The sequence below is a fragment of the Equus caballus genome, chromosome 30, assembly GCF_041296265.1.
Source record: "Equus caballus isolate H_3958 breed thoroughbred chromosome 30, TB-T2T, whole genome shotgun sequence".
Lineage (NCBI taxonomy): Eukaryota > Metazoa > Chordata > Mammalia > Perissodactyla > Equidae > Equus > Equus caballus.
This window is the reverse complement of record NC_091713.1, coordinates 21,011,971-21,038,275: the sequence shown is the minus strand read 5'-3', so window position 1 is coordinate 21,038,275 and position 26,305 is coordinate 21,011,971. Positions and strand designations below refer to the sequence as shown.

The following is a 26,305-nucleotide window of genomic DNA, read 5'->3' as shown; positions in this document are numbered from 1 at the left end:
TCTGAGCAGACTCTGATGCGATCACATCTGTGAATCAGAAAGACATATTGGGCAGTGCGATCGGAGAGGCAGAGATTGCCACTCGGTAGACAACTCAATCGCCTGGTTAGTCAGAATGCTCACAGGGTAGCTTTGCAAAGACGGGACACCTCAGCATTTGGCCCTCCCTTGCTGTCTCTAGATGAAAATAAAACTCAGAAGAAACTGGCATATAACATGAATTGGCCATTCGACATAAGCTGAAATTTGATGCATGTCCCGGCACTTGGAAAAGCCATCAATGCTGTTGACTTTATTGAATAACTGGAAACACGGTGCATTAGCACTGGGCATTAGCAAGTGGTTATGAAAGGATAAGAGACCTTTCTTATTGGGAAAAAAACAAAAATTAGAAAGAAACATCTCATCAAAGGAGATTAATTTTCGAACGACATCAAGATTGCTATTCATCTATTTATATTTATACCCAAATAGAAAGGGCTAATTGCCTTTTTTTTTTTTTTTGGTGAGGAAGATGCACCCTGAGCTAACATGCATTGCCAATCTTCCTCTTTTTTTGCTTGAGAAAGATTAGCCCTGAGCTAACATCTGTGCCGATCTTCCTCTGTTTTTTGTATGTCGGATGCCGCCACAGCATGACTGATAAGTGGAGTAGGTCTGTGCCCAGGATCTGAACCCACAAACCTGGGCCACTGAAGCAGAGTGTGCAGAATTTAAACCACTCAGCCATGGGGCCAGTCCCTAATTGTCTTTCTGACACTCCATTGCAACAGTTTTTAATGTATCATGTTTGATCCTATTAAATAAAATTGAGCTGAAATTTATATAATGTTACAAACCAATCTTACCTCAATTAAATAAATAAACAAATAAAATCAACCACTACAAAACACATTGACGAGAATTTTTAAGGAGCCTGCTTTTACTACGCTTTGTGGTAGAAGATGGAGTGTGTGTCTTCGAAGACATTATTTTTACCTCACTGGAATAAGAGAACTAATAATGAAAATCAAGAAATGATTTTCATTCAAAAGAATCCTTATTGTAGATCTGGGGGGACAGTCCTGCTTTCTAAAGCAGTGGCTTAAATGTCAGAAACGTCACCATTCAGTGGACGGTGGACACTGGAGCAGCAAGCCATCCTGCGTGGAGTCTAGAGGCAGTGTGCAATAATGGAAAGAGCTAGAAATGCGCAGCAGGAGCCCAGGATTCCAGCCTTGCCTCTGCTGCCAGCCAGGGGACTTGGGATGTCACCAGACTCTCTGGATTCTGTTCCCTCATCTGTAAAGTGAAGGGGTTGGGGTCCATTGTCCCTGAGGCCTTTCCAGCTCTAACATTCTGTGGTCCTTCCCCAGAATGTGGCTCCATGATGAGGACACATGACCCAAGGTGAAGCCAGCCTCACACTTAGCCCCAAATATGGAAAAGCCCCTGTTAGCCATCACCTGGGCACTCATCACAAGCAGCAGGAATGATCTGAGCTCACCTGATGGTGAGTGAGTAAGTAAGCAAGCTGAAGCATTGCAGGTGTGTACCCAGCAATTCCACTCACTCTCTGAATGACAGTAATGAGATTGTTACTCATACTAAATGACTCAATCGTGAATGGTACCCGGCACAGAGTACTAGGCATGCCATAAAAATGGTAGCTGGTTTCCTTCATGTGCCTGAGCACTTCACATGCTTTATCTCACAACCACCCCATGAAGTGGGTACTCTTATTATCCTCATTTTAAAGATGAGGGAATCGGAGGCTTAGAGAGGCTCCAGAACTTGCCCAAAGTCATATAGTCTTAAGGGGCAGAGCCAGGACCCAAACCCAGGCAGCTTGAGCCCAAATCTCAATCTCAGCCACTGCATTATTCACCTCTATTGGAAGCTAGAGGCGCACTTTTGTCAGGCCCTGTGGACCACAGGCCTCAGCATTTTACCACTGGCATACTTCTATCCAGGAGCTCCAACAGCTTTGACTAAAAATTAAGAAGATCATACAAGTTTCCCTAGGCTATGCTTCCCAAACAAAGTCACAATATCTACTGGGACCTATTCTTCATTCCTCTCTGCTTCTTTCCACTTACCTCTTCAGTTTCTCTGTAACATAACATAAGAATGAATAATTAACAATCTCACTTATACATGGAATCTAAAAAATAAAACCAAGCTCATAGCTACAGAGAACAGATTGGCGAGGAGTGGGGGGGTGGGCAAAGTGGGTGAAGGAGGTCAAAAGGTACAAACCTCCATTTATAAAATAAATAAGTCATCGGGATGTAACGCACAGCATAATCACTACAGCTAATAGTACTGTACTGTATCTTTGAAAGTTGCTAAGAAAGCAGATCTAAAAACTCTCATCACAAAAAAAAAATTAGAACTTTGTATGGTGACAGATATTAACTAGCCTTATTGTGAAGATCATTTCACAATATATACAAATATCAGATCATTACATTGTACACCTGAAACTAATATAATATGTTAATTATACCTCAATAATAAAAAAAGAATGAATAATTGACAGAACGTGCTTTGAACAAAGTGTGATGATAGTGAAGTCCATCTTAAAAACCTACAATATATATATTTTTTAACTGAACCTTAAAAAGGAAAGAAATTAAAAGATAATGATTTTTCATTACAGATTCTTTCCAAAAAGATTCACCACCAAGCTCTTTCGAAATTCCCCTATCGCGGTTAAATTTTTTAAAACTAATTCATTTAGAAATTTTGAGGAGCTTATGTGTTGTTGTTGTTGTTGTTATTTTCTGATTTTCCCTATGGATCTATTCTGGGTATCACTTTGTAAAACAGATGTGAGACATTCAGAAATGAAGGTGCCTCCCACATTATGAGTTTTTCTTTCCGTTATTTCCATCTGAGCCCCAGGACAGCTTCGCCAAACCATCTAGAGGTAAAAGTCTGCATAATCTTTGTTGAAATTCTCAGTCAAGATTGGGGATTGACCCCTCTTGAATCACTCTGAAGCAAAGTCTGTGTCCAAGAAGCTGGAAAGGAGAGATGCTGTGGACAATGTTGGTGTCTGGTGAGAATCGCACCTCTGAACTCCCTGGGCTGACCTCTGCCCAGTTCTGTGACCTTGAGCACATGGTAGAAGGGATGCTAATGATGTGCGTTCCAGAGACCTCACCAGAACTCCCACTTTGGGGATGGAAGTGGAGATTCAAGTGAGCCACCAGACCCATCACAAAAGCAGATTTCTGGCAGAAATAACTGAGGCAATGAGGGTCATTCACCAGTGCCACCTTGGACAGCAGCCCAGCTACTCTTTTCTTGCCTTTCTCAAAATGAGATTCAATTAAAATAGGCTGCATTTTATGTAGCGATATCCAGAGCAGGGCAAAATCAAGTAAAATTGTATCATGCCACTGCTCTGTGACACTCTGGAGCAGGCAGCTTTTAGCAGGGACCCAACTGGAGCAAGGATAAATCATTAGCAACTAGCTTCTCCCTCTGAATCGATGCAATGATTAGGCAAGAGACTAGGGTCATAGTCTCTGCGTGTCACTGGCCTACTTTCTAACCCACCTTATGAAAAGGCAAACAGAAATGAAGAGGACAGCACAGTCCACATGTGCCACTGAAAAAGATTTCAAATGGACCCAAAGTCAATCCTACCTCTGATATTCAGGGCTTCGGACTTTTTCTGCTTTTTCACAGTCTCTTCTGGCTCATTCTGGGTGTTCAGGGAATCACCTGCATTCAAAGAAGAAACCTTGTGTTGTGTATAAGTTCTACAAACAAAAAAAACCAAAGGACTCAAAAAAAGTTTTGTTATTTTAAATTCCTCCTAGCTTATCAGACCCCTTATCTCTCCACACACACAGCCCAGAATGGTCTATTTTGGCCTGAAAACAAGCCATGTAATCCACCTTTGGACTTCATTCACACTTCCATTCAAGTTAAAAGAAAAAAGAGGCAAGTGGGAGCCCGCCTGCACCCCAAACCCATAACTCCCAAGGGGGCAGAAGGATGGACAGAAGGGGGAGGGAGAAAAATAAAGTGTAGATGGCATCTAATGAAAGGAGGAGGGGTGGCAGTGCTCCTGTTGACCAATAATAATAACTGATTTCCAAGGAAATCAATACTGATAAACAGAGAGAATGGGGTGGGGGCGGGGGGGAGCCTGAGGATCCGGGAGAAAGAAAAAAAAAAAGAAAGAAATCGTGGGGAATATGGTAAAATAGCAGAAGATAATTAAAGCTGGACTGCAGAGGAAACAGATTTAAAAAAAAAAAAAAAAAAAAAGCAGACAGGAAGGAAAAAACAAGGCGTGGGGTGAAGAGGAAGGGACCAGGACAGGCAGGGGGGGAGGAGTTGGGGCGGGGAGGGAAGATGGAGAAGCGGTCCAGAGGATGCAACCGAAAGGCACCTGCTACGTTTGAGAACACGGTCGCCCCCTCCGCCTTCTTCCTTTCCACCGAAGCCCCGCGGAGGGTCACGACCGAGTCCCGGCCGGCGTGCCACCGGCCCTCTGTGCCCTGCAGACCCCCGAGAGCGCCGCTAGGGCTGCCCTGGGCCAGCTGCTCCTGATGCTGCTGCTGGCGGCGGCGGCGGCGGCGGCCACAGCAGGCGAACCAGGAGGCCCAGTCCTGGAAGATGAGCAGCCCCACCACGTTGACCGCCAGCCCCAGGGCGCCCACGATGAGCACCAGCTCGGCGTCGTCGATGCGCTCGGGCCTGGCCAGGCGCAGCATGGCCTCCACGAAGATGGTGAAGCAGAGCGCGGTGAGGAAGACGGCGTTGCTGAGCGCGCCCACCACCTCGGCGCGCGCGTAGCCGTAGGTGGCCTTGAAGTCCCCGCTGGGGCGCCGCGCGATGTAGCCGGCGGTCAGCCCGACGCACAGCGAGATCAGGTCCGACAGCATGTTGAAGGAGTCGGAGATCAGCGCGATGGAGTTGCCCAGGTAGCCCGAGACCAGCTCGGCCACGAAGAAGGCGACGGTGAGCACGAGCATGAAGAGCAGCCGGCACGTCTTGCCCGAGTAGCGCCCCATGTCCCCGCCACCGCCGGTCGCCCCGCGCCGCCGCAACAGGTGGGCGCAGGCGGGCGCCCCTGACTCAGCCGATGCCCGGTCCCCGCCTCCCGGCCCGGGCGGCCTGCGCTGGGCCGTTTATAAGGCGGCGGCAGAGCGCCCCCAGGCTCTGCACGGCCAGAGTCTAAAGGAGTGGCCGCGGCGGCGATATCTGAAGACCTTACGCCGCCTCCCGGGTCCAGTCCTCCGCCCTGGGCTCCCTGGGCGGGTGGCCACGGGCCTATGTCTGTCCTTCTAGGACAGAACTGGGCAGAGAGGGGAGCTGCTGAGAAAAGGGGGCGTGTCTGGATGTCGCCTCACGGACACAGCAGAGGTGGGAGTCACCCAATGACCCCCGCTTCTCCAATCACTCGGATCGCCAATGCCCCAACGCCCTGACTGTACAGTCTCAGTGACGATGACTTTGACCGCTGTGAGCTGTATTCTCTGTGGACTTGGACACTTGTGCGTACGTGCCCAGGCGCTGCGTGCCTTACAGATTCCCCGTGAACCCGGGAAGGCCCTGGAGCGCTAACCCAGCCAACCCTGCCCTCCAGGGTGTTTCCTGCTGTCCATTTCCTGAAGTTTGGGCAGATTCCTCCCTCAGCACTCCCACTCCACGACCACCTATGCAATGGCTATTTTACCCTCTCTTCTTGCTCACAGCCTTCGGAAGGGCACATCGTTTCTGTCACCTCCCCACCTGCCATGTCACAGTATCGGCTCAGTCCCCCATCTCTAGGATCTTCACTCACAAGGCCTCCTTCCCGGAGTGAACTGCAGGCAGCCCTGGAGGAGAGCGCACATCACGCTTTTGTAAGCATGACATTCCCACCCAGCACTCAGAAATGCATTTTCTCTATGGTGGACACACGTCGTTGGCCACCAGAGAAGCCAGGGCAGGCCTCCTCTGTGTGCTTGTCTCCTTCTCCATTGGAGAGAATATTCTGCTCACCCCCATGTACCCCTGACAGCATGACCTGATATTCCCAGTTCAGTCAACTGACCTACATGGAGGTTTATTCCAAATAGAGCCTTTCATGTTGACAACAGGCTGTGTTCCAAGTGGAAGTTGTCCAGAAGAGAACTGCCTTCAGGACCCTGGGAGAGGCCCGGGACAGCCCCCCAGGAAGAAGGGAGTTTGCTGCTGCTCAGTTCAGGGAGGGGGCGGGGAGCCCTTGCAGGTTTCTTCACGGCTTATTTTTGTTTTATACGGTTGTCTCACTCCAAAAAGGATCTGAAGCTGATCTCTATTCTCCTCCCCCATCCCCAATCCCTGAACTTTAGCCATTCCTGAAAAAACACATCTGTTTTTGGCTTGGAAATGAATAAAAATGTCTCGCTCCAAAAAAGTCACAGAATCCATCAGCCGAAAGTTCTGACTCTAGCCCATTTATTGCCTTAGCCTTGTAAAATGTGATCTTGACCTTCAGTGATCAGACAAGGTCCTTAATCAAGCTAAAATATCCTTGATCTGAGGGTGCCACCTGAGCCTGTTAAGCATTCCCTGCCCGCCTCCAGGAAAATATCTCTACACAGAGAACTTGAGGAAATTGATCATTTAAAATATTCTCTAAAAATTAGTACTAAAATGATCAATAATTTGAAAGAAGTAAGGAGATACAGGCTGATGAAAGTTTCAGTGCTGTGTGGGCTTGTGCTAATTCCTTAATTGTCTGGGTTTACAGTAGTGATTTTCACTACTGTAAAAGGGAATAAGCATTTAATCCGCATACTGTTGTGACGATTAAATGGGTTAATGAATGTAAAGTGATTATAACAGTGTCTGGCACATATTAAGCACTCAATAAATGTTAGTTGAATGCTTAAAAAAAATAGAGGGCCTGGCCCAGTCGTGTAGTGGTTAAGTTCATGCATTCCACTTTGGCAGCCCGAGTTTGCAGGTTCAGATCCTGGGTGTGGACCTAGCACCACTCATCAAGCCATGCTGTGGTGGCATCCCACATACAAAATAGAGGAAGATTGGCACAGATGTTAGATTGGGGCCAATCTTTCTCACCAAAGGAAAAAAGAAAGAAAGCAGAAAGGAAGAAAAAAGGCGTGTGGAGTGAACAGGAAGAGATGGGGTGGGAGGAGGAGGGAAGGGCAAAGTTGTCCAAAGGTCCAATATTATCATTAGTGTATTAGTATTAGTATACTGGTATTACAGCACATGCATGACAGACTTACCCTCGAACCAGAGATGACACACTCTAATACAAGAGATGCCCCAGAACACTGCTCCCAGCCTAGTCTCTGGCTTATGCTGTCTTCAAACTATGAAACCTCTGAAACTTGTAACATATGACAGCAAGCAAAGCAGTCACAATAAGAGAATTTTGGAAGTCTCCTTTTGGAAATCACTTACAGTCTAACAGAGTCCCTGATGAGTGCATTTCTTTGTCATTCACAACTGAAAGAAAAAGCTGAGGTCAGCAGAAATCTATCACTCATGCCAAGTCATTCTCCTTAGCGAGGGCAGATAACAAGAATTATGTCACTGCCCCCGGAGGACAGTTGATAGAACTAGGAAGCCAGTGGCTGAGGAAGCAGAGGAGGGAGCTGACAGGGTCCAAGGAACTGCCCAGGGCTAGTTCCTCCCTTTAAGAAACGCTAAGGGTGTCAACAAAATGCGCTTCAGAAAAATGTGTTGATTAACTACAATTATATATATATATACAGTTTATATATATATACATAGGTTATACGTATATAATCTGTTAACTGACAAAAATTTAGACTGCATCATCTACATGGCTGTAAATGATGGGGCTTCAGTAGCTTTTGTTGACTGAGCGCTGACTCTCTGCCCAGCCCTGTGCTGAGCACTTTATGGGCATCATCTCATTTCATCCTCATAATAGCCCCATAAAATAAGGACTGTTTTATAGGTGAGGCATCTAAAACCCAGAGATTTTAAGTAACTTGCCCAAGATCACACAGTCTGGAAATGATAGAATCAAGAGCTGATCTAGGCATCAAATTTTAGAGTGTACATTCTTTGCCCCCACGTTATACTAATTTGATCATTTTTAACACTTTTGTTCTAAACAAATAATTGTATGCATGTGTGTGTGTGTGTGTGTGTGTGTGTGTGTGTGAGAGGAAGATTGGCCCTGTGCTACGATCTGTGCCAGTCTTCCTCTATTTTATGTGGGACGCCCCCACAGCACGACTGGAGGAGCAATATGTAGGTCTGCACCGGGATTCGAACCTGTGAACCCTGGAGCCACCAAAGGGGAGCATGGAAACTTAACCACTATGCCACCAGGCAGCCCCAGAATTTTTTTTAAGTTCAGTTTTTACAGGTGCAGAACTCAGTGTGCCACCATCCATAAAGTCAGATTATGACACTAAAAGTTCTTTCTACACTGGTGTTTGACTCAGAAACTAACAAACCATTATTGTTTCAGAAATTGAAAAAGCAGCTGTTTTTGTTTTCATTTTTTAGTTCTACTTGACAAGAGAAGGTGCTCCCTTCAGGGAAGAGAGTGGACATCTTGTCCAAGGCACCAAATTCTTATTCAAAAGAAGAGGTAGCTCTTTTTCCCCGTAGCAACTGCCTCTAGATTTTAAATATGTCATCAAAAGATGGAGACTTCACCATCAGCCCAGGTCCAAAAGGGGATCGCTCCTCCAGATAGCTGAGGAATCTTGGGTACAAACTCAGTTCTTCATCAGTGAATTTATAGAATATATATATTTGTAACACTTCGGCTATAGAAAGGTACTGTTTGTACCCCAAAAGTCTGCATTTTATCATTCAAAGCTTTTCAGAATACATTAAATTTAAGCGGTTCTTGACTTGAGGTGACCACTATTTTTTTATTGATGGAGGCATAAGATGTGAAAAAGAGAAAAACCAGGCAGTGCTCAGCACGACTTCGAATGGGCTGTTGCTGGGGGACCTACTCAGCAGCACTGTGAGTTGCAGCTCTGAGATTACCTTAGAGCTGCGCCCATCAACCTGCCAAGCGGCACCTACATCATTTCTCCGAAATGCCACATATTCTTGCAGCAAAGTGGTGTCTGCTCCTAGCACCAGCCCAGGAAGTGGTCAGAACACAAGCCTCGCCATCATATCAAATAATACAACTTGCTTATTGAGAAAAGACTCGACTCTGAAAAATTCTAAATTTGCACTCAGTTTAAGAAAACTGGAAAGGCAGAATAGCAGAGCAGTTAATAATTTGAGCTTTGGAGTCAGGCGGACTTGGAACCAATTTAGGGAGGGGGAAATATTTCCCTTCACCAAAGGATTCACATAAGAGTTACTTTTAGAAAACGATAGACATTTAAGGATTTGTTTGCAACGTAATCTTAGGAGGGGTGAAACTTATGCAGACATAAGATAAAACATTTTCGAGTTCCTGCAACTGGAGGGGAGTTATGGTCCGAATGTCTGTGTCCCCTCTAAATTCATAGATTGAAATCCTAATCCCCACACAGGATGGTATGAGGAGGCGGGGCCTTTGGAAGATGTTAGGTCATGAGGTGGAACCCTCACTAATGGGATTTGTGCTCTTACAGGAGACCCCAGAGAGCTCCCTAGCCCCTTCTGCCATGTGAGGACACAGCAAAAAGGCTCTGCGTATGAACCCAGAAAAGAGTTCTCACCTAACTCTGCTGGCACCCTGATCCCAGACATCCAGCCTCCACAACCGTGGGCAATAAATCTCTGCTGTTTATAAGCCACTCAGTCTTAGCCAGACAGACTAAGCTAGGAAGTTCAAATTACAATTCTTCAACATATACAAAGTACAGGAACCCAGGTTACCAACAGTTGAGTACAGGGGTGTAAAAGAATGACATTGCTTTTATGTCATACCAGGGACCATGGGTTGGGGCTGCTTGATACATTTAGCAGTGACGGGGCCATGTTATTCGGGCTCAGCTTGTCTTTGCGAGCACTGCAGTTCTGGTCTGTGTGCTTCTTACCATCTCCAGATCCCAAGGGCACACCAGACCCTCACTCAAGGGGAAACGCTATGGGTGAGGTTTGGAGAGAACAAGCAGGTGAAAGGGGGTATGGCTACTGGGAAGAGGAGGAAAGGAGTAGAGGAAGAACTGGGAATATAATAAGCACTTATCAGCCCAAATTCCTCATCACTTATGATAGCATTTGGAGTGGCGTTCCTCCTGCTTGGTGAATAGGAGGAAAAAAATTAGCTTTTGGACCATTTCCAATTCAAATGGAAGCAAAAAGATCTAGAAGTCCTGAGAAACAGGGGGACTCCCCTTTGACATTGATTCTAAACCTGATAATAGTTTTTAGCTATAAGCTAAGTCCTGTATCATTTAATAATTTACAAAAAGCATTCACATGTGCTGTTTAATGCCATCAGAAACAATCCCACACAAACAGCAAATTTCTCCACTGCTAGATTCACCTTAAGTTTTAGACTATATGAAAATGAGAAGGCCGTTTGCCAAAGAAATTATGGGAATAATTGGGGCATAGGATGAGTTAAAATAGAACCTATAAATAAATACCTTTACCTTTATCTGCCAAAGGCACTGGTTGAATGCTCAGTGTTCTGTAGTGGAGACATGTAGGTTTGGAGCCACTCGGATCTGGGATCCGATCCTGGCTCTCTCAGTTACAGGCAGCTGGGCAAGTCACGCCACTTCTCTGCGTCTATGTCCTCAGCTATAATCTGGAGGTAGAGATGTCACTGTCTCACACAGCAGTTTTGAGAATGAAAGGAGAGAGTACGGTGGGAGGCCTTTCATGGTGCCTTCAGTAGATAATCACCAAATAGTGGCTCCTCTCGTTCACTTCTGGCTGTCATCATTCCCAGAACTGTTGTTGACTTCTAGAAGGTAACATGGTGGAATCTCCTTCACAGCTATTTAGATTACTCTATTGTTTATAAGATCGTCTATTTCCCCTTGGTTCAAATACTCTAATTAGCTTGGAAGTCATTAGCTATTGATTAAGCAAGTGTATTACAAATGTAAAATACTTATTAACAAAATACTTTGTGAATATAAAAATATTTAAAATAAAATATTTTACAAATCTAAAATTCCAAACTTCTCCACTATCATTGCTCTATTTCTCCGCTGTCATATGCTATCCATCATGACCTTACCGTCTATTACGGTACAATAGAGGACTAGAGAGAATCAGGGTAAGTGGACTGGGTGACATAACTTTATTACCATCACAGAATGAGGGGCTGTGTTGAATATTGACATGAGGTCTGGAGGACAACTAAGATTCTTGACCTCTGACACTAAATTATTGTATAACTTAGATCAGTCACTAAATTTCTGGCCCTTAGTTTCCTAATCTGTAAAACACAAATAAGAACTTCATACTACTTAATGCATATAGTTTTGGGGGGTTTCTTTGAGGAAGATTAGCCCTGAGCTAATATCTGCTGCCAAGCCTCCTCTTTTCTTTCTTTCTTTCTTTTTTTTTCTTTTTGCAGAGGAAGACTGGCCCTGAGCTAACATCCGTGCCCATCTTCCTCTACTTTATATGTGGGATGCCTACCACAGCATGGCTTGATGAGCAGTGCATAGATTCACACCCGGGATCTGAACCGGCGAACCCCAGGCTGCCAAAGTGGAACGTGCGAACTTAACCGCTGCACCACCAGGCTGGCCCCAATGCATATAGTTTTGAACATCAAATAAGACAGTGAAGGTACAAATATACAGACCAACAAAAGGCATTGTTATTGTTATAACAATCAACATGTTGTATCATGTGTGTATCAATACATGGATTGAACTTATATATCAACATGAGTTCTAGAAAGCCAGCACTGTATTTGTAACCACCAGTAATTTAAATAGGTCCGCTAAGGTTTCAGGTGGCCTGGAACCCCTCCCTGCTTCCTGCTGGTAAGATACCCTGATCCCTTGGACCCAGACATGAGTGTGTAACCGAGGCTGAGCCAATCCTAGTTCCTCATCCCCTGGCCAGGGTGCTTGGTTCAGGTGATGGGTACTTGATCCAAGATGAGCCAGAGTTCTTCTCTTGGAATTTTCAAAATGGTCCCAAGAAGAGGAGAGCTTTTGTTTCTTGTCTAGCCACTAAGCTGTGAGGATGTGACTCAGAGCCCCTGGTAATTATGTCTCCTCCTGCTTTCTTCTCAACGTCCTTCATTCTGCAATAGGAAAGGAAGCAGGAAGAGATGAGAGACAGTGAAAGAGAACTCTATTGGGATTTAGGTCTCTAGTTCCATCTTGATCATGTGAACCAATAAATTTTCTCTTTTGACTTAAACAAGTATAAGTCGGGTTTTTGTCACTTCCAATCAGACACTCCCGGTCAATAGTTGGCCAAGAACCTATGCTGATTAGGAAGCGCTAAGAATGGTTTTCTCCTTTCTCCACATTCAAAACTCAGGAGAAATATAAATCTAATCCTTAAAATAAAATGGCAAATTAAAAAGGACCTTCCCTTACTTTGATTTCTCCCCAATGCTGGAGGAATTATTCCCACTTTATTTCTCTGCTCCCCTCCAAAGGAAAAACTCTTGAAAAAGTTGTCACAGTCTTTACTTCCTGGAATTCCCTTCTCTCTCCCATCCACTCTAATGCCACCTCCATCTCCACTGTGCCACTGAAAAGGCCTTGTCAAGGTTACTCATGATCTTCTCATTCCTGAATCCATTGGCTTTATAGCCTCATCTAGCTGGAATTCTCAGCAACATCTGTTACTGAAGTCCTTGCTTTCCTTCTTGAACACTCTCTCCATTTGACCACTGAATAACGCACCCTTATGGCTTTCTTACATCTCATGGGTAGTTCCTCTTCCTCTAAATTTCTAAATGTTGGAGTGTCCCAAGACTCAGTCCTAGGCTTGCTACTCCTCTCTATCTATGCTCATTCCTTTGGTAATCTCGCCCAGTCCCTTCTCTGGGACTTGGCTCATGCCAACCCCTCCTCCTGGAGCACTCAGCACCCAACTCATTGCTCCGTGCCAACTCCTCTTCATGCCTTGGGTCTCAAATGCCACTTCAGGGAGCCTTCCCTGGCACCCAGCTCTAGGTAGGGTGCCCATATGCCCGATGGCATGGAGTGCTCCAGGAGGAGGGGATGGCACGAGCCAAGTCCTGGAGAATGGAGTTTGAGATGGTAGAGTGGAAGGAGATGAGGCTTTGGGTGAGCAAGGTACCGATTACTGAAAGTCTTCTAAGCCAAGGAAAGGGAACAGGGAGCCATTGAAGGATCAAGCAGGGGAGTGAGAGCCACTGGTCATCAACAAATCTTTACTGAACATTTGCCATATTCTGGGCACCTTATCTAAGATAAGGACATAGCAGAGAACAAGACAGAGAAGGACCTGGCTCTTGTGGATCATGCATTCTAGAGAGGAAGACAGGAAATAAAAGAAAGAATGGACAAAGAATAAAAGAAAGAGGGAGTGAGGAAGAGGAGGAAGGAAGGGAAGGAGTGAGGGAGGGAGGAAGGAAGAGAGCAAAGAAAGAAAATGTCAGGTAATGATAAGGGCTATTTTGAAAATAAATCATCTGCTCCAGTGGCTTTCAAACTGTTTTGTACCGTAGAGTGGCCGTGGAGCAACTTTTGGTGGAATGGTCATGGAAGACCATGGAGTAAAACGTGGCTGGGAGGGCTAGATCTTAGTAAGCAGGGGGAGAGGGGTAAGACCTGAAATCAGAGAGACAAGAGGAAAGGGAGTTATTTCTTGTAGCCGTGTCTCTATCAAAAGGGGAAATGTGAAAGATGAGAAAGCCACGCATTTGAAAATGTGTCTGAAGCCTCGACTGCTCTCATTCTGTTGTGTTAGCTGCCTGACCTCTGGAGACGTTTGATGTTCCAATGCATGCCTACGCTTTGGGGTTGTTTATTCTTTTAAGTAGACTTTATTTTTCAGAGAAATGTTAGGTTCATAGCAAAATTGAGCAGCAAGTACAGAGTTCCCATCGTATTCCCTGCCCCATACACACACAGCCTCTCCCATTATCAATGTCCAGCCCCAGAGTGGGACCTTTGTTATAACTGATGAACCTACATTGACACATCATTATCACTAGAGCCCACAGTTTACATTGGGGTTTACTCTTGGTCTCATACATTTCATGGATTTGGACAAATGTATAATGACATATATCCACCATTATGGTATCACACAGACTAGTTTTACTACCCTAAGAATCCTCTGTGCTTGAGATTGGATTAGTGCTTACCACAGGGGAAGGGGGGAGGGAGGAGGGTGAAATGGGTGATTAGGCACACGTGTGTGGTGATGGGTTGTAATTAGCCTTTGGGTGGTGAACAAGATGTTATCTACACAGAATTCGAAATATATTATGATGTACACCTGAAAGTTATATAATGTTATAAACCAATGTTACTGCAATAAAAAAAAAATTAATTAAACCAAAAAAAAGAACCCTCTGTGCTTCACCGATTCATCCCCCCCTCCTCTCTAACCCCTGGTGACCGCTGATCTTTTTACTGTCTCCGTAGTTCTGCCTTTTCCGGAAGGTCATTTGGTTGGAATCATACAGATGGCTATACTTTTTAAACCTTGAGGTAAGCAAAGAACTCAGGACAAGATAAAAGCTTTTCTGCAGAGGAAATTATATAAAACACTATAAACAAGTGTTTGCAACTCACACAGTCCTGCCCTGCAGATGGTGCGTCCCACGTTCAGAGGAGCAACATGACTCTGCGACGGAGCTAGGGCGTGCATAGCTGGACGGCAGCGAGCACTTGATGGGTGCCCTTCAGACATGCTCGCATATCTTTGCTCATGGTATCCTCAGGACAAGAAAAAAGGTAAGTCTGACTATGTCGTCGTTTTGCCTGGAGAAATCTGGGGTTAGAGAAGTTAATAACTTGTGCAAGTTTTCCCAGCTAGGAAGTGGGAAACGATACCATGAGGCTTGATACCACAGAGGCTTGACTTTGAATACTGACTCTGCCACCAAGCATGTCACTTGGACAATTGCAACAGCTTCTGTCATACCTATAAAACATCTCAAATGTTGATCCTCTGGAGTTCATCACACAATATCACACAACATCATTATTATATTATTATTCTGGGAGGTTCTCATATGATTACCTCATTCTTTTTACTTGCTTTTGCTATTTCATAGAATAAATGTGTGTACGTAGTTTATTTAAGCAACCCTTATGTCCACTGATGGATATTTAGTTTTCTTTTTTATCCACTTGTGTGTTGTCATGGTTGTGGTCACTATTGTAGTTGTTTATGTAAACACTGGGTAGTAAAGATCCTCATGCATATATAGTGGCTCACTCTTTGGAGTATAAGTTCCTAGAAATATTAAGTCAAAAAGAATGGACATTTAAGATAAAGAAGGACAATATCTGTATGACTCCACTCATATGAGGAATTTAAAAATGCAGACAAAGAGAACAGATTAGTGGCTACAGGCGGAAAGGTGGGGTGGGGGGTGAGCACAAAGGGTAAAGGGGTGCGCCTACAACACGACTGACAAACAATAATGTACAACTGAAATTTCACAAGATTGTAACCTATCATTAACTCAATAAAAATTAAATTAAAAAAATAAAAAAAAAGAATGGACATTTAAAATTGTTTATAGCCACTGACAAATTGCCATCCGAAAATATTGTACAAATTTATACTTCTATCAAAAATGCATGAGATTGTTATTTTTGTTTTATTTTCCAATTTTTGGCTGCTAGTGTATAAGAATATAATTGAGTTTTTATATTAACCTTCTATCCTCTGACCTTGCTAAATTCACTTATTAGTTCTTATAGCTGTTTCATAGATTTCCTGGTATTTTCTAGGTAAACAATCATATCTTCAAACAGACAATTTTATTTTTTCCTTTTATAAAAAAATTATGAACGCATTTCTCACTTTTAACATGACTACCCCTTAAGTTCTTTAGCTTTATTCAGTGATTGTTTTTCTGGATGGTTTCCTCATTAGTCTCTAAAACATTTACATTCTAGTCTGGACCTAGAATTCTGAAAGTGGTTTAGCCATAGTTCTGTATTTAAATTGGTCTGATGCTCTCTAACAGTCTTTTCAGACCACGGCTTTTGAATCTCCGAGCTCATCTTGATTCATATTTTGGTTGACTGAATTTTATTTAATGTTTTTTTTCAAGAAAGGTTCTTGTATTTTACATATTTATTTTATAATGGCTTTATGTTGTCATTTATAAATAAACAAAACTTAGATGGGTATAAAATTCTTAGGTTCGTACTTTATGTCTCAGGACTGTGTAGATATCCAGTCATTGTATCTTGGCATTGCATGTTCCTGTGGAGAAAACTGAATCCAGCTTGATATTTTCTACCTTGTAGATGGCATATTTTTTCTGCTTGGGTGCTTATGGGATTCTTTCTTTTGCCTTCATTTTCGGAAACCTCCAGAACGCATGCACTGATTGCCCCATATCAATTTTCCCTTTCAATGTATAGATTTTTCCTCCCTTTAGTTCAGAACAAATTCTTCAACTGTATCTTTGAGTATTTTTTCTGGTACATTTGTCTGCTTTCTACCTCAGAAAACACCTAATATGATGGTGTATCTCCATGTTTGTTGTCTGTATCTATGTCTTCCTGCTAATTGCTTTAAATTTCTTGGTCAATTTCTCAAGCTTGTCTTCCATATCACTGAACGTTTTCGTTCTCCTTTTTCTACGTCTCACTGCTTGCAAGGTGGGCTTCCATTTCTGTAATGTTTCCTTATCTTCCGTTTTTTTCCCCTGAGTTCTAACAGTTCGTGTTCATTGATTTACTTGAAAATTTCTTCTGTTACCTGGAGTAATTATTATTCTTCCATATATTTTTCATCTGCCTTTTTGCTGCTTCCTGTGTTAACTTTTTCTCTGTAGCATCTCTCTGTAGTTCCCATGTTGGATCCTTGCTGTTTAGTGAACATCTTTGAGTGGGGCACTTAGATCCCGGTCTGCTAATGGTGTGGAAAGGGCTGGAGGAGGATCTGGGGCATAGGTGTCTCTGGCGACTTTAGGTTGGACCTGTTGTCTCAGAACCTCCTCACCAAGTGTGCTTCTTCCCGTCAAGATAAATAGTCACCCGGCCGATAGTCTCCGTGGTTCACATCAGAGACTCCCAGCTTGTAGTTTTCTGTTTGTGTTAAGGAGACAGTATTCCCCAAGCTTCACATTTCCACAAAGGCACCTCCAAAGGAGGAACACTCCTGGCCTCTTCCTATCACTTCCCCGACTTTTCCTGGAGGCAGGATAACTGCTCGGATTAGGGAGTGTGTGAGAAAGAGTGGAGGATGCTCAGCTAACCTCTCCTGGGCTTTCCTTTACAGATGTGCCTTCCCTGCAATCCTGGTCTGTGCGGACGTGAGGGAAACTAACAGGGGCAGGCTCTGCCCTGCGGAGGGAGGTCCGGGACCGGGTAGGTGAGTGGAATTCTGGGGTGAACTATTAAAAAGCTCTTTGTGGCTACACATCTAAGCCAGATCCTTTAATACATAATTATTTTTAACAAAGTTGATACTATGTTCAACTGTCACCTATATCTTATATATCAATTGCTTCCAAACCCAGGAGAATAAGAAAGGGGTATTATTTATTAAGCCCTAAAGCCCTAACATACTGGTGAGTTTGGCAGGAACCTTGATAAAGGTGAGATACTAGAGGATAAAGGATAAAGGTGAGAAACTAGAGGTCAAAGTAACATATGGAGATTGAGTTTTCTGGTGAGGTCAGGGCAGGAGCTGCTAGATTTTAAGGCTCCAGTAAGTGTGGGTCAGGCAGTATTTTGACCCTGGCAAGTCACAGCAGGCAATTCTTCTGCATTGCCTACAGAAGAATGGCTGTTGTTACAGATATAAGGCTGCTTTAATAGGCCTTAGTGAATGTGAGTTTTGAAGACTGGCTTTTACTATATGCTCCAGTCGTACTGTGCAGAGAAAATGAGAAGGAGAGTGGTTTGCTCTCAGAAACAACAGGCAGACTGAGCCAAAGGAAGAGAGAGCTTTCCTGAGGCTAGACAGATGCAAAAAAGAAAAGGAAATGCACACATATCTAAATATTCTTAAGAAGGGCATTAGATTAGATCATATTGAGAACAAGGAACCAAAAAAATCTCTCAGGGGCAGAAAGGCAAGATGTCAGATAGGTGACTGGGACCTGGAACGCAGGCCACCACCACCAGAGGGAACTAGATCCAGGGAGCTGTCAAAAGTCATCCTCTTACAACTGTGAATACTGTCCGAAATAAAAGCATCTAGGGAACACAGCACTTATGCCATGTCTGTTCCACCACTCTATGTTGGTTGTGTGGCGAGCAGGTCCTCAGTTTCTCTAGTTCTCAGATCTTCAGATGGACGGGAAGGTATTTAAGGAGCCGTACCTGTGGAACCGCATCTGAGGAGCTTCATTCACCCTGGCTCTGAGTAAGATGACAAGATGCTGGAGCTGAAGCTGATGCCCCATGGGATGAGATTTTAGGGGCCTTGGGGAGTGGTGAGTGTATTTTGTATATAGAAGTGACTTGATGTAGCCAGAAGGCAGACTGTGCAGATAGCTTTTTCCAAAGACGGCCACAACAATACCTCCTTTTCCATATGTTCTTCCACAGAGTAACTTTGATGTTTCTTCCATCCAGAAGTGAGGTCTATGGGCTTGACCCTCCTTCCATCTTGTCACTTGTTTGTAATTCCTAGAATCTGAGGTTGGGTCAGAAAAGGCATGGAAGCATCTACTTCGTTTGGTGGAACACTCATGCTTGAAATGCTGAGCTACCACATATGATGTCCTGAGGCCATGCTAGTGTGAGGAAGCCAAGCCATACAGAGAGGTCATACGTAGGTGGTCCAATCAGCAGTCCCACATGTTGAGAACTTCCAGCCCAGGAGCCAGACATATGAGTGAATGAGCTTTCAGATAATGCAGCCTCCTGCCATCAAGTCACTACCCCCAGCCTTAGAGTCTTCTCAGGCATCATGGAGCAAACAGGCTGTTCCCACTGCATCCTTTCCAAAGTCTGGCCCACAGAATCCTGAGTGTCATAAAATGATTGTGGTTTCATGCCACCAAATTTGTAGCGCTTTACTACACAGTAACCAGAACAGGGAACCACTGTGTGAAGATCGGCACAGCCGTACAGGGCTTCCATAAAACTTAGAACTGTCTGAGAGACAGAGAGGAGAAGGCTAGAAAGATTAGCATAGAATAGTTAAGGTGTTATTAGATGAGCTTCAAAGCAAAACAGTTATTGTAGACATAAGGCTTTGCCTGTGTCCTGTGGGAACAAGTCAAGAAGCAGTCAGGACTCCAGGACAGGCACAGGGAGAATGAGATGCACTGAGGGGACTGAGGCAGGAAGAGGACAGTTCGAGCCCAGGCCCGGGTTAGGTTTTTGGTTAGGCTGGAAAATGCTTTTCAAGTGAGATGATCCAACTCAGAGAAGTGAGAGTCAACAAGATTTGTTTGGACAGTAGTTGTTTTTGGCAGATCCGTAGAACATTGACTTCATTTCTCTCACTGTGATAAGAAAAAAAATCTATGTTGGTAAAACAAATGTCTGACCCAGAAAACGAAGACAAAGGAAAAGGGAAAAGTCCAACAAAAACACCAGCCTTACATGTGGTGCAGAAGGAAGGGGAATAACTGAAGAATCTCATTAAACCATTAAGAACTCAACTGAGCCTTCCTGAGAGAAGAAGACAAGGGAAGTCAAACACTAGAAGGATGTCCCAAACTTCAGAAGACAAGATTCAGCAGGAGGACGTGGTACTCAAGTCCTGAACACTCAAAAGCTGCAGAAAGAGAGTATCTGGAGGAGCATGAAGCAGGAGCAGGAGCAATGGGACAAGCTTCAAAGTTCAAAACAGCTCAGCTCAGAAACCTGCTATGGCTGATCCTCAGGCTGAAAGAAATATGGGACTGAGGGAGAAGCCTCCTTAGGAAGCAGGACTCATAGACCTCAGCAGTTCTGGAGCTAGAGGCAGTGGCAGCAGTCCCTGAGGATTGAAAAATGTCCACTCACAAGAGAGTGAGTGTAGACCGAGCCAGAAACAAGAGCCCAAGACGGAAATGGAGTTCAAGAGGTTGCTTCCTTCCTTCTTTCATTTCTCTCTCCCTCTCTCTCTCTCTTGCGCGCGTGGATTGGGAATGAAAAGTGCACACAAAAAATCTGGAGCCTAGGATGTCACTGATTTCTGAACTCTGCAAGTAGGCAGGAATATTTTAAATGTCCCTCCCTGGGAAAGGATGCAATGTGTTTACCAGAAACGGAAAACTTGGTACCATAACTAACCTCTGGTGAGATCTCTGCCAGTGGATCTAAGGGTGCAGGTCATGGCCCTGGCCAAGTCTGGTACATGCTGACTGGCATCTTACAGAGACAGAAACCAAGAACACTCTTTCTGACTGTTGTCCTTTCCTCTGACATTCCTGAGTCTCTGCTATGGTCCTTGTAAGTGGTAATGAGAGTCCTGGCTTACACGAATTGCTGAGTTCTGGGAACCTAAATTTACCTATATTAAGTACTCTAGCTCTGGGATATATTATGTGGTTCTGTCAAATTTTTTGAACTTTTCAAAAAGTGTGCCTGGAAATTAACAAAATACTCAGAAGCCAAAAAAATGAAGTGAAAGCCAGAATCCAAAAAGGTGAGAAGCCAGAATCTGACTTAAGGATATCTTTCCAACAAAGACAAATGCTCTAGTCTTGAATTTTAAGGCATAAGAGACAAAACGTAGACCCGTGCAAGGTGGAGAGTTGGATCAGAGATCCCCTCATAAAGCTAAATCCCTTGGTAAAAGATTAACCAAAACAAAACAAACAATCAAACAAACAAAAACGCACTGCCTCAAAGGATGTTTCAACCTTGGTTGTGAGTGGAGAGATGAATGTCTCCCATGGGAAGTCGAAACTCTACTGTGGCCTTCATGTGGGAATGCAGTATAAATTCACAGTATCTATGTACCTATATATTAATAATAAAAATAAAAGCCCTCAAGCAAAGAATTTTTTTAGTGCTTATAGGTTGGTAATGCCCTCAGGTACCTGACAGAAGCAAATGTAAATCTTCTGTGGAAAAATGTATTTACAATCTGTTCCTCAAAGAATTCCCCCAGAGAAAGTTCCATTGAACTTGAGTTCACAATGAAAAATGATGAAACACGCAAAACATGAGAAATCAAGCCACCTTGAGAGAAGCAGCAAAAATAATAAACAGCAGAAGTTACAGATGTTGAGGATATCAGATATAGAATATAAAGTAAGTATATTTAATATACAGGAATAAAGGAAAATATGGGAGGAAGAGTAAAGATCAAGGCACTATAAATGAAAAATACATTAGTTGAAATTAAAAACTGGATATACGGTACCCCTACTCCTGCTAGCTAGGGTGTTACCAGTGAAGGCCTCATCAGAAGCCTGAACTCCCACTCCTGCCCAGCAGTGAGGAAGCACCCCTCTTCCTCAGGGTGCCAACAGAGGCTGGTAGGAAACCTGGCCTTCCACTCCCATCTTGCAATAACAAGCAGCACCCCACACACACACCAGCACAGTGTCAGGGAAGGCCTGCTCAAACAGAAAACTTAAATAAGATCTACCGTCTCCTAATACCATACATGTCCAGGATTCTATTAAAAATCTTTCATCATATCAAAACCAGGGAAATCTCAGCTTGAGTGAAAAAAGACATCAATGCTGAGATGACACAGATGTTAGAATTATGTGACAATTTTAAAGTAGCCATCATAAAAATACTTCAGCAAGAAATTACAAACACATTTGAAACAGATGAAAAAATAGAAAGCCTCAGCAAAGGAATAGAAGATATAAAAAAGGAGTGATGGAAATTTCAAAACTGAAAAATACAATAAATGAAATAAAAAACTCAACGAATGGGCTCAACAGCAGAATAGAGAAGACAGAGGAAAGAATCAGTGAATTTAAAGAGAAAGTAATAGAAAGTACTCTGGGGGTCGGCCTGGTGGCGCAGCGGTTAAGTGCGCACATTCTGCTTCAGCAGCCTAGGGTTCACCGGTTCGGATCCCGGGTGTGGACATGGCACTCCTGGGCAAAAAGCCATGCTGTGGTAGGCGGCCCATGTATAAAGTAGAGGAAGATGGGCATGGATGTTAGCTCAGGGCCAGTCTTCCTCAGCAAAAAGAGGAGGATTGGCAGTAGTTAGCTCAGGGCTAATCTTCCTTAAAAAAAAAGAAAGTACTCTGAACAACAGAGGGAAAATAGGGGAAAAAAATCAACAGGAGTTTCTGGGTTGGTAAACACATCAAGGTGCTAGGAGGATGGTGCACCTGGAGAGCGCATGGAAACTCTACACCCTTCCCCCATACTTTGCCCCATGTATTTCTTCCATGGGCTGTCCAAGTTGTATCCTTTATAATTAATGGATAATAGACTAAGAATAATAGACTAAGAAAAAGAAAAAAAGAAATAATGACTCCACTCTATTTGTATCTGCTGAAGAGTTTGGCTACCTATTTGAATGAAATATGGGATCAAAGTTTGATAATATTGGCACGAACACCATAGCTAACAAAGATAGTGCAAGTCTCAAACAACTTAGATGGGAGGCTGAATGCAAAGACTGGCTACACAACAGTGATGTGAAAATTATCATCAAGGAAAAGAAAGATTTCAAAAACAAAAGACTGAAAATGACTCAGAAAACTAAAAAGCAAAGAAAATGAATGTTTTTAAAATAAATTATGAATTAAAGTTATACTTACTCCTAAAAAAATCAACAGAGTCTCAGGAACCTGTGTGACTATAACAACTGTAACAGGACATAAAAGGAGGTAAGGTTTCCATACTTCACTCAGAGTGGTAAAATGTTGACACCAGTAGACTAAGATAAATTATGTTTGTGTAACATAATGCCTAGAGCAAATGTATGCCAAGATACACTTAAAAACTCAAAAAAAAAAAAAAAAAGGAAAATCAAAATTAAATTCTAAAAAATGTTTAAGGAGCAGAAAAAGGAAAACAGAGACATGAAAAACAGAAGGAACACACAGAAAATTAAAAATAAAATGGCAGACTTAAGCCCTAAGCTCCTATAATTGCATTGAATGTAAATGATCTAAATATACCAAAGAAAAGGCATAAAATTGGCAGAGTGGCTAAAAAAAGCACACCTAACTACATCCATGCCATGGAGTAGTCAGAATAAAAAGAAACCAACTACTGATACATGGAACAACTTAGATGAATCTTAGATGAATACTGAAAGAAAAAAGCCATTTTCGAAGGTCACATATGTGTGATTCCATATAACATTCTCGAAATTAAATTATAAAGATGGGAAAGAGCGGTTTTGAGGGCACAGAGATGGGGACTGAGGATATGGAATGGTGGGTACGACTATAAAAGGGCAGCATGAGCGATATATTTGTGATGATGTAGTATTTCTGTATCTTCATTTTGGTGGTGCTTACACAAATCTACACATGTGGCACAATGGCACAGAACTATATACATATACTGTGCCAATGTCAGTCTCTGAATAAGCGAAGGTAAATCTAAAGGACTACCTAAACTACCAAGAATGCAACACAGAACAACAAAAAGTGGAAAATATGAAAAAGAGTTTACAAAACCTGGAGGACAGTGTGGGAAGATCTACCATTATCTATTTAGTGTTGCAGAAGGAGAAAATAGGACTGTGAGAGAGACAAAACTAGAAGAGATGATATATGAAAATTTTCTGGAATTTATAAAAGATACAAAGGCTCAGATTTAGGAAACAACAATTCTCAGGTGGGATAAATAAAAAGAAATTCACATACAGAAATATTGTAGCAAAACTGAAGAACACCAAAGACAAAGAGAAGCTCTTAGAAAGGTGGAGCACATGGAAGTCTTGGGGCCAAACATCCAACTTTGAATGTCCTAAAGGAATGACATCCATTCAAGTGGAAAACAATCCAGACTAAAAATACTGAAGGGACCATGACTCTACCAGGCATGACCATACTCAAACTAAGACTGAGCTCAAAGTGAGGAAGATTCAGGGTTTTACATTTATATTTTGACTTGCCTTTGGTCTGGCCTTTAAATTAATAATCAAGGGCTTGCGAATTGGTTTATCTGGATAGGAACTCATAAGGTCAAATACATTTAATGTTGAATTTTAATTTCTCCCTAACAATTTGATATTAGGAAGATATTCCTATTATTTTTTTTTTTTGAGACAATCATTTATTATTGGACAGGACAAGGGCATTTAAAGAGAGGAAACATATCCAAAAGAATGTGTTTAGCTTGGTGTTACAGGCATCAATGCTCACAACAAACACCACCACTCAATATATCATGGAAACAGGCCACATACAATCAGGAAGATGCTGCCATGCCACTCAAAAATAACCCACAATGCTTAGGAAACAATCATTAGGGAGTTACAGAGCATCATCATCTCCAATTCGCCAATCTGCATTTTCTGTGGCTGGGCCATTAGCCCATAGCATTTGGCTGGTTCCCTGGTTATTAAGAAGTGAGTATTCCTATATCATAGAGAGCCTTCAATAGTACACACTTCTGAATGTCACTGAAATCACAGTCAACTGCAGGCTTAACTAGCTCAAATCACTACATTTTTGGACTGCACTAGGTAGTCATGGACTGTCTCACAGCATTAGAAATAAAATTCTGAACTTAACCCATTTAGCACTGTTACGATACAACCAAATCATCTTTAGTCCTATGGCACATACCATAAAGACAGCAGAAATTCACTGGAGGAAATTAAAGAAGAAATTTGGGAAGCTCACCTGGCCCGAGGTATACAAGCTGCTAACAAAGTTAGACACGCCTGAAAACTGTTATGTCAATTATTTGCCAAATTATTTGGCATTAGTTGTAGCAGGTCTTTCCTGACTGGGCAAAGATTTCAATACCTATTCTAGAGACTAGCCAAAATATTCTAAGTAGTAGTACATTACAAATTCTAGGTCACAAGAAAAACCTATTCGGCACAAGATTGACTGAGAAACCTGTTAGGTATCTGACCCTCCCTCCTCACATCCACTGCCTTTACCAACCACTGCCTTTCACAGCAAGCCGTTTCCAAGATGCAAAGTTCTCACTCCACATAGAACAAAACCATATTTGGGAAGCCAGTCGCAAAAGACCAGATATTGTACAAATTCATTCATATTAAATAACCACAATAGGCAATTTATAGAGACAGAAAGTAGATTAGTGGTTGTCCGGGGCTGGGAGGCATTAGGGGATAAATGAGAGGTGACAGCTAAAGGGTACAGGGTTTCTTTTGGGAGTGATGGAAATGTTCTAAAATTCACTGTGGTCATGGTTGCACAACTTTGTGAACATATAGCAAAATTGCTAAATTGCACCCTTTAAATGAGTGAATTGTAAGTTATGTGAATTTTCTCTCAATGAATTTATCAGGAAAGGAAGACAGCCCCAAAAGAGAAGAAAACAAGAGGCTCTTGCAAATCACATCAGACCTGAGGAAACGGTAGACGAGCCTGATGTAAGGAGCTTGATTCGTGCACGATATTTTGATTTAATTATCACCACTTTAACCCGTGACTTCACATTTTTAACTTATTTCTACATTATTTTAGGTTATCAGCAGATTTCTAACTTTGTTCTCCTTAGAGAGCAGGCAGAGTCAGTATTCCACACCCAGACTGGGTTGGCAGACAAAGCAAAACTGAACAACAATAAAAAGCCAATGACAAAATCATGTCGTGCTTTGAGGCTGTGTGTTAGCAGGCAGAAGAGAAGAGCTGAGGTTCACTTCTAATGGAAAAAATGCCATCAAGCGTTAAGAGCATCTTATGACTCTTGCCTAAAACACATTTCCTTTTCAAATCTGCATACAGTTATTCCCTTTACACCTATTTTCATACCTGTACAATTCAACAAAAGCAACGTTCTCTACAAAGAAATGTTAAGCTTCCTGCAGATCAAACAGCTAGCCAAATTTCCCCAAAATTACTGTTTCTAAAAAAATTCTACTCTGTACCCCATCCTCACCTTCAGCAACATACAATGAAGATGGTAAACTCTAAGCCTGCCACAAATCAGAAGCTACGAAACAATTTAACTGACCTTTTTAAAAAATTAAGGATATTAGTTCCAAATATATAGAACATATTTGGCCCAATTCCTTTGAAGCCTACCTTTAATAAGAAGTTTCCTTCATTTTTACTAATTCACTAGTTTAGTGTGCAATGAAATAACAGAGACTTTGAATAAGTTAAACTGGCTAATGACATGGAATCAGTTTTACTCAGTGATTACTATTTTTTTACACAGGCAAGATAATCAAATCACGAATGGTCTTTTCGG

At 42.7% G+C, this 26,305-nt stretch overlaps 1 protein-coding gene across 3 annotated transcripts in view; it reads right to left on the bottom strand.

The window, feature by feature from the left end:
• The window catches only part of SLC30A10 (solute carrier family 30 member 10), a 45,874-nt gene that overhangs the window by 11,206 nt on the left and 8,363 nt on the right, over positions 1–26,305 (bottom strand). The window contains exons 1-2 of one of the 3 annotated variants that reach the window (XM_001489145.5): positions 4,391–7,067; positions 3,637–3,714 (exon numbers count right to left, since the gene is read on the bottom strand). In XM_001489145.5, the coding sequence (XP_001489195.1) occupies positions 3,637–3,714; positions 4,391–5,015 (703 nt within the window). In that variant the 5' untranslated portion in view covers positions 5,016–7,067. Of the gene's footprint in view, positions 1–3,636; positions 3,753–4,390; positions 7,068–26,305 lie in introns of those variants that run through there. The other 2 variants (XM_070255739.1, XM_070255738.1) reach the window with 2 other exon arrangements.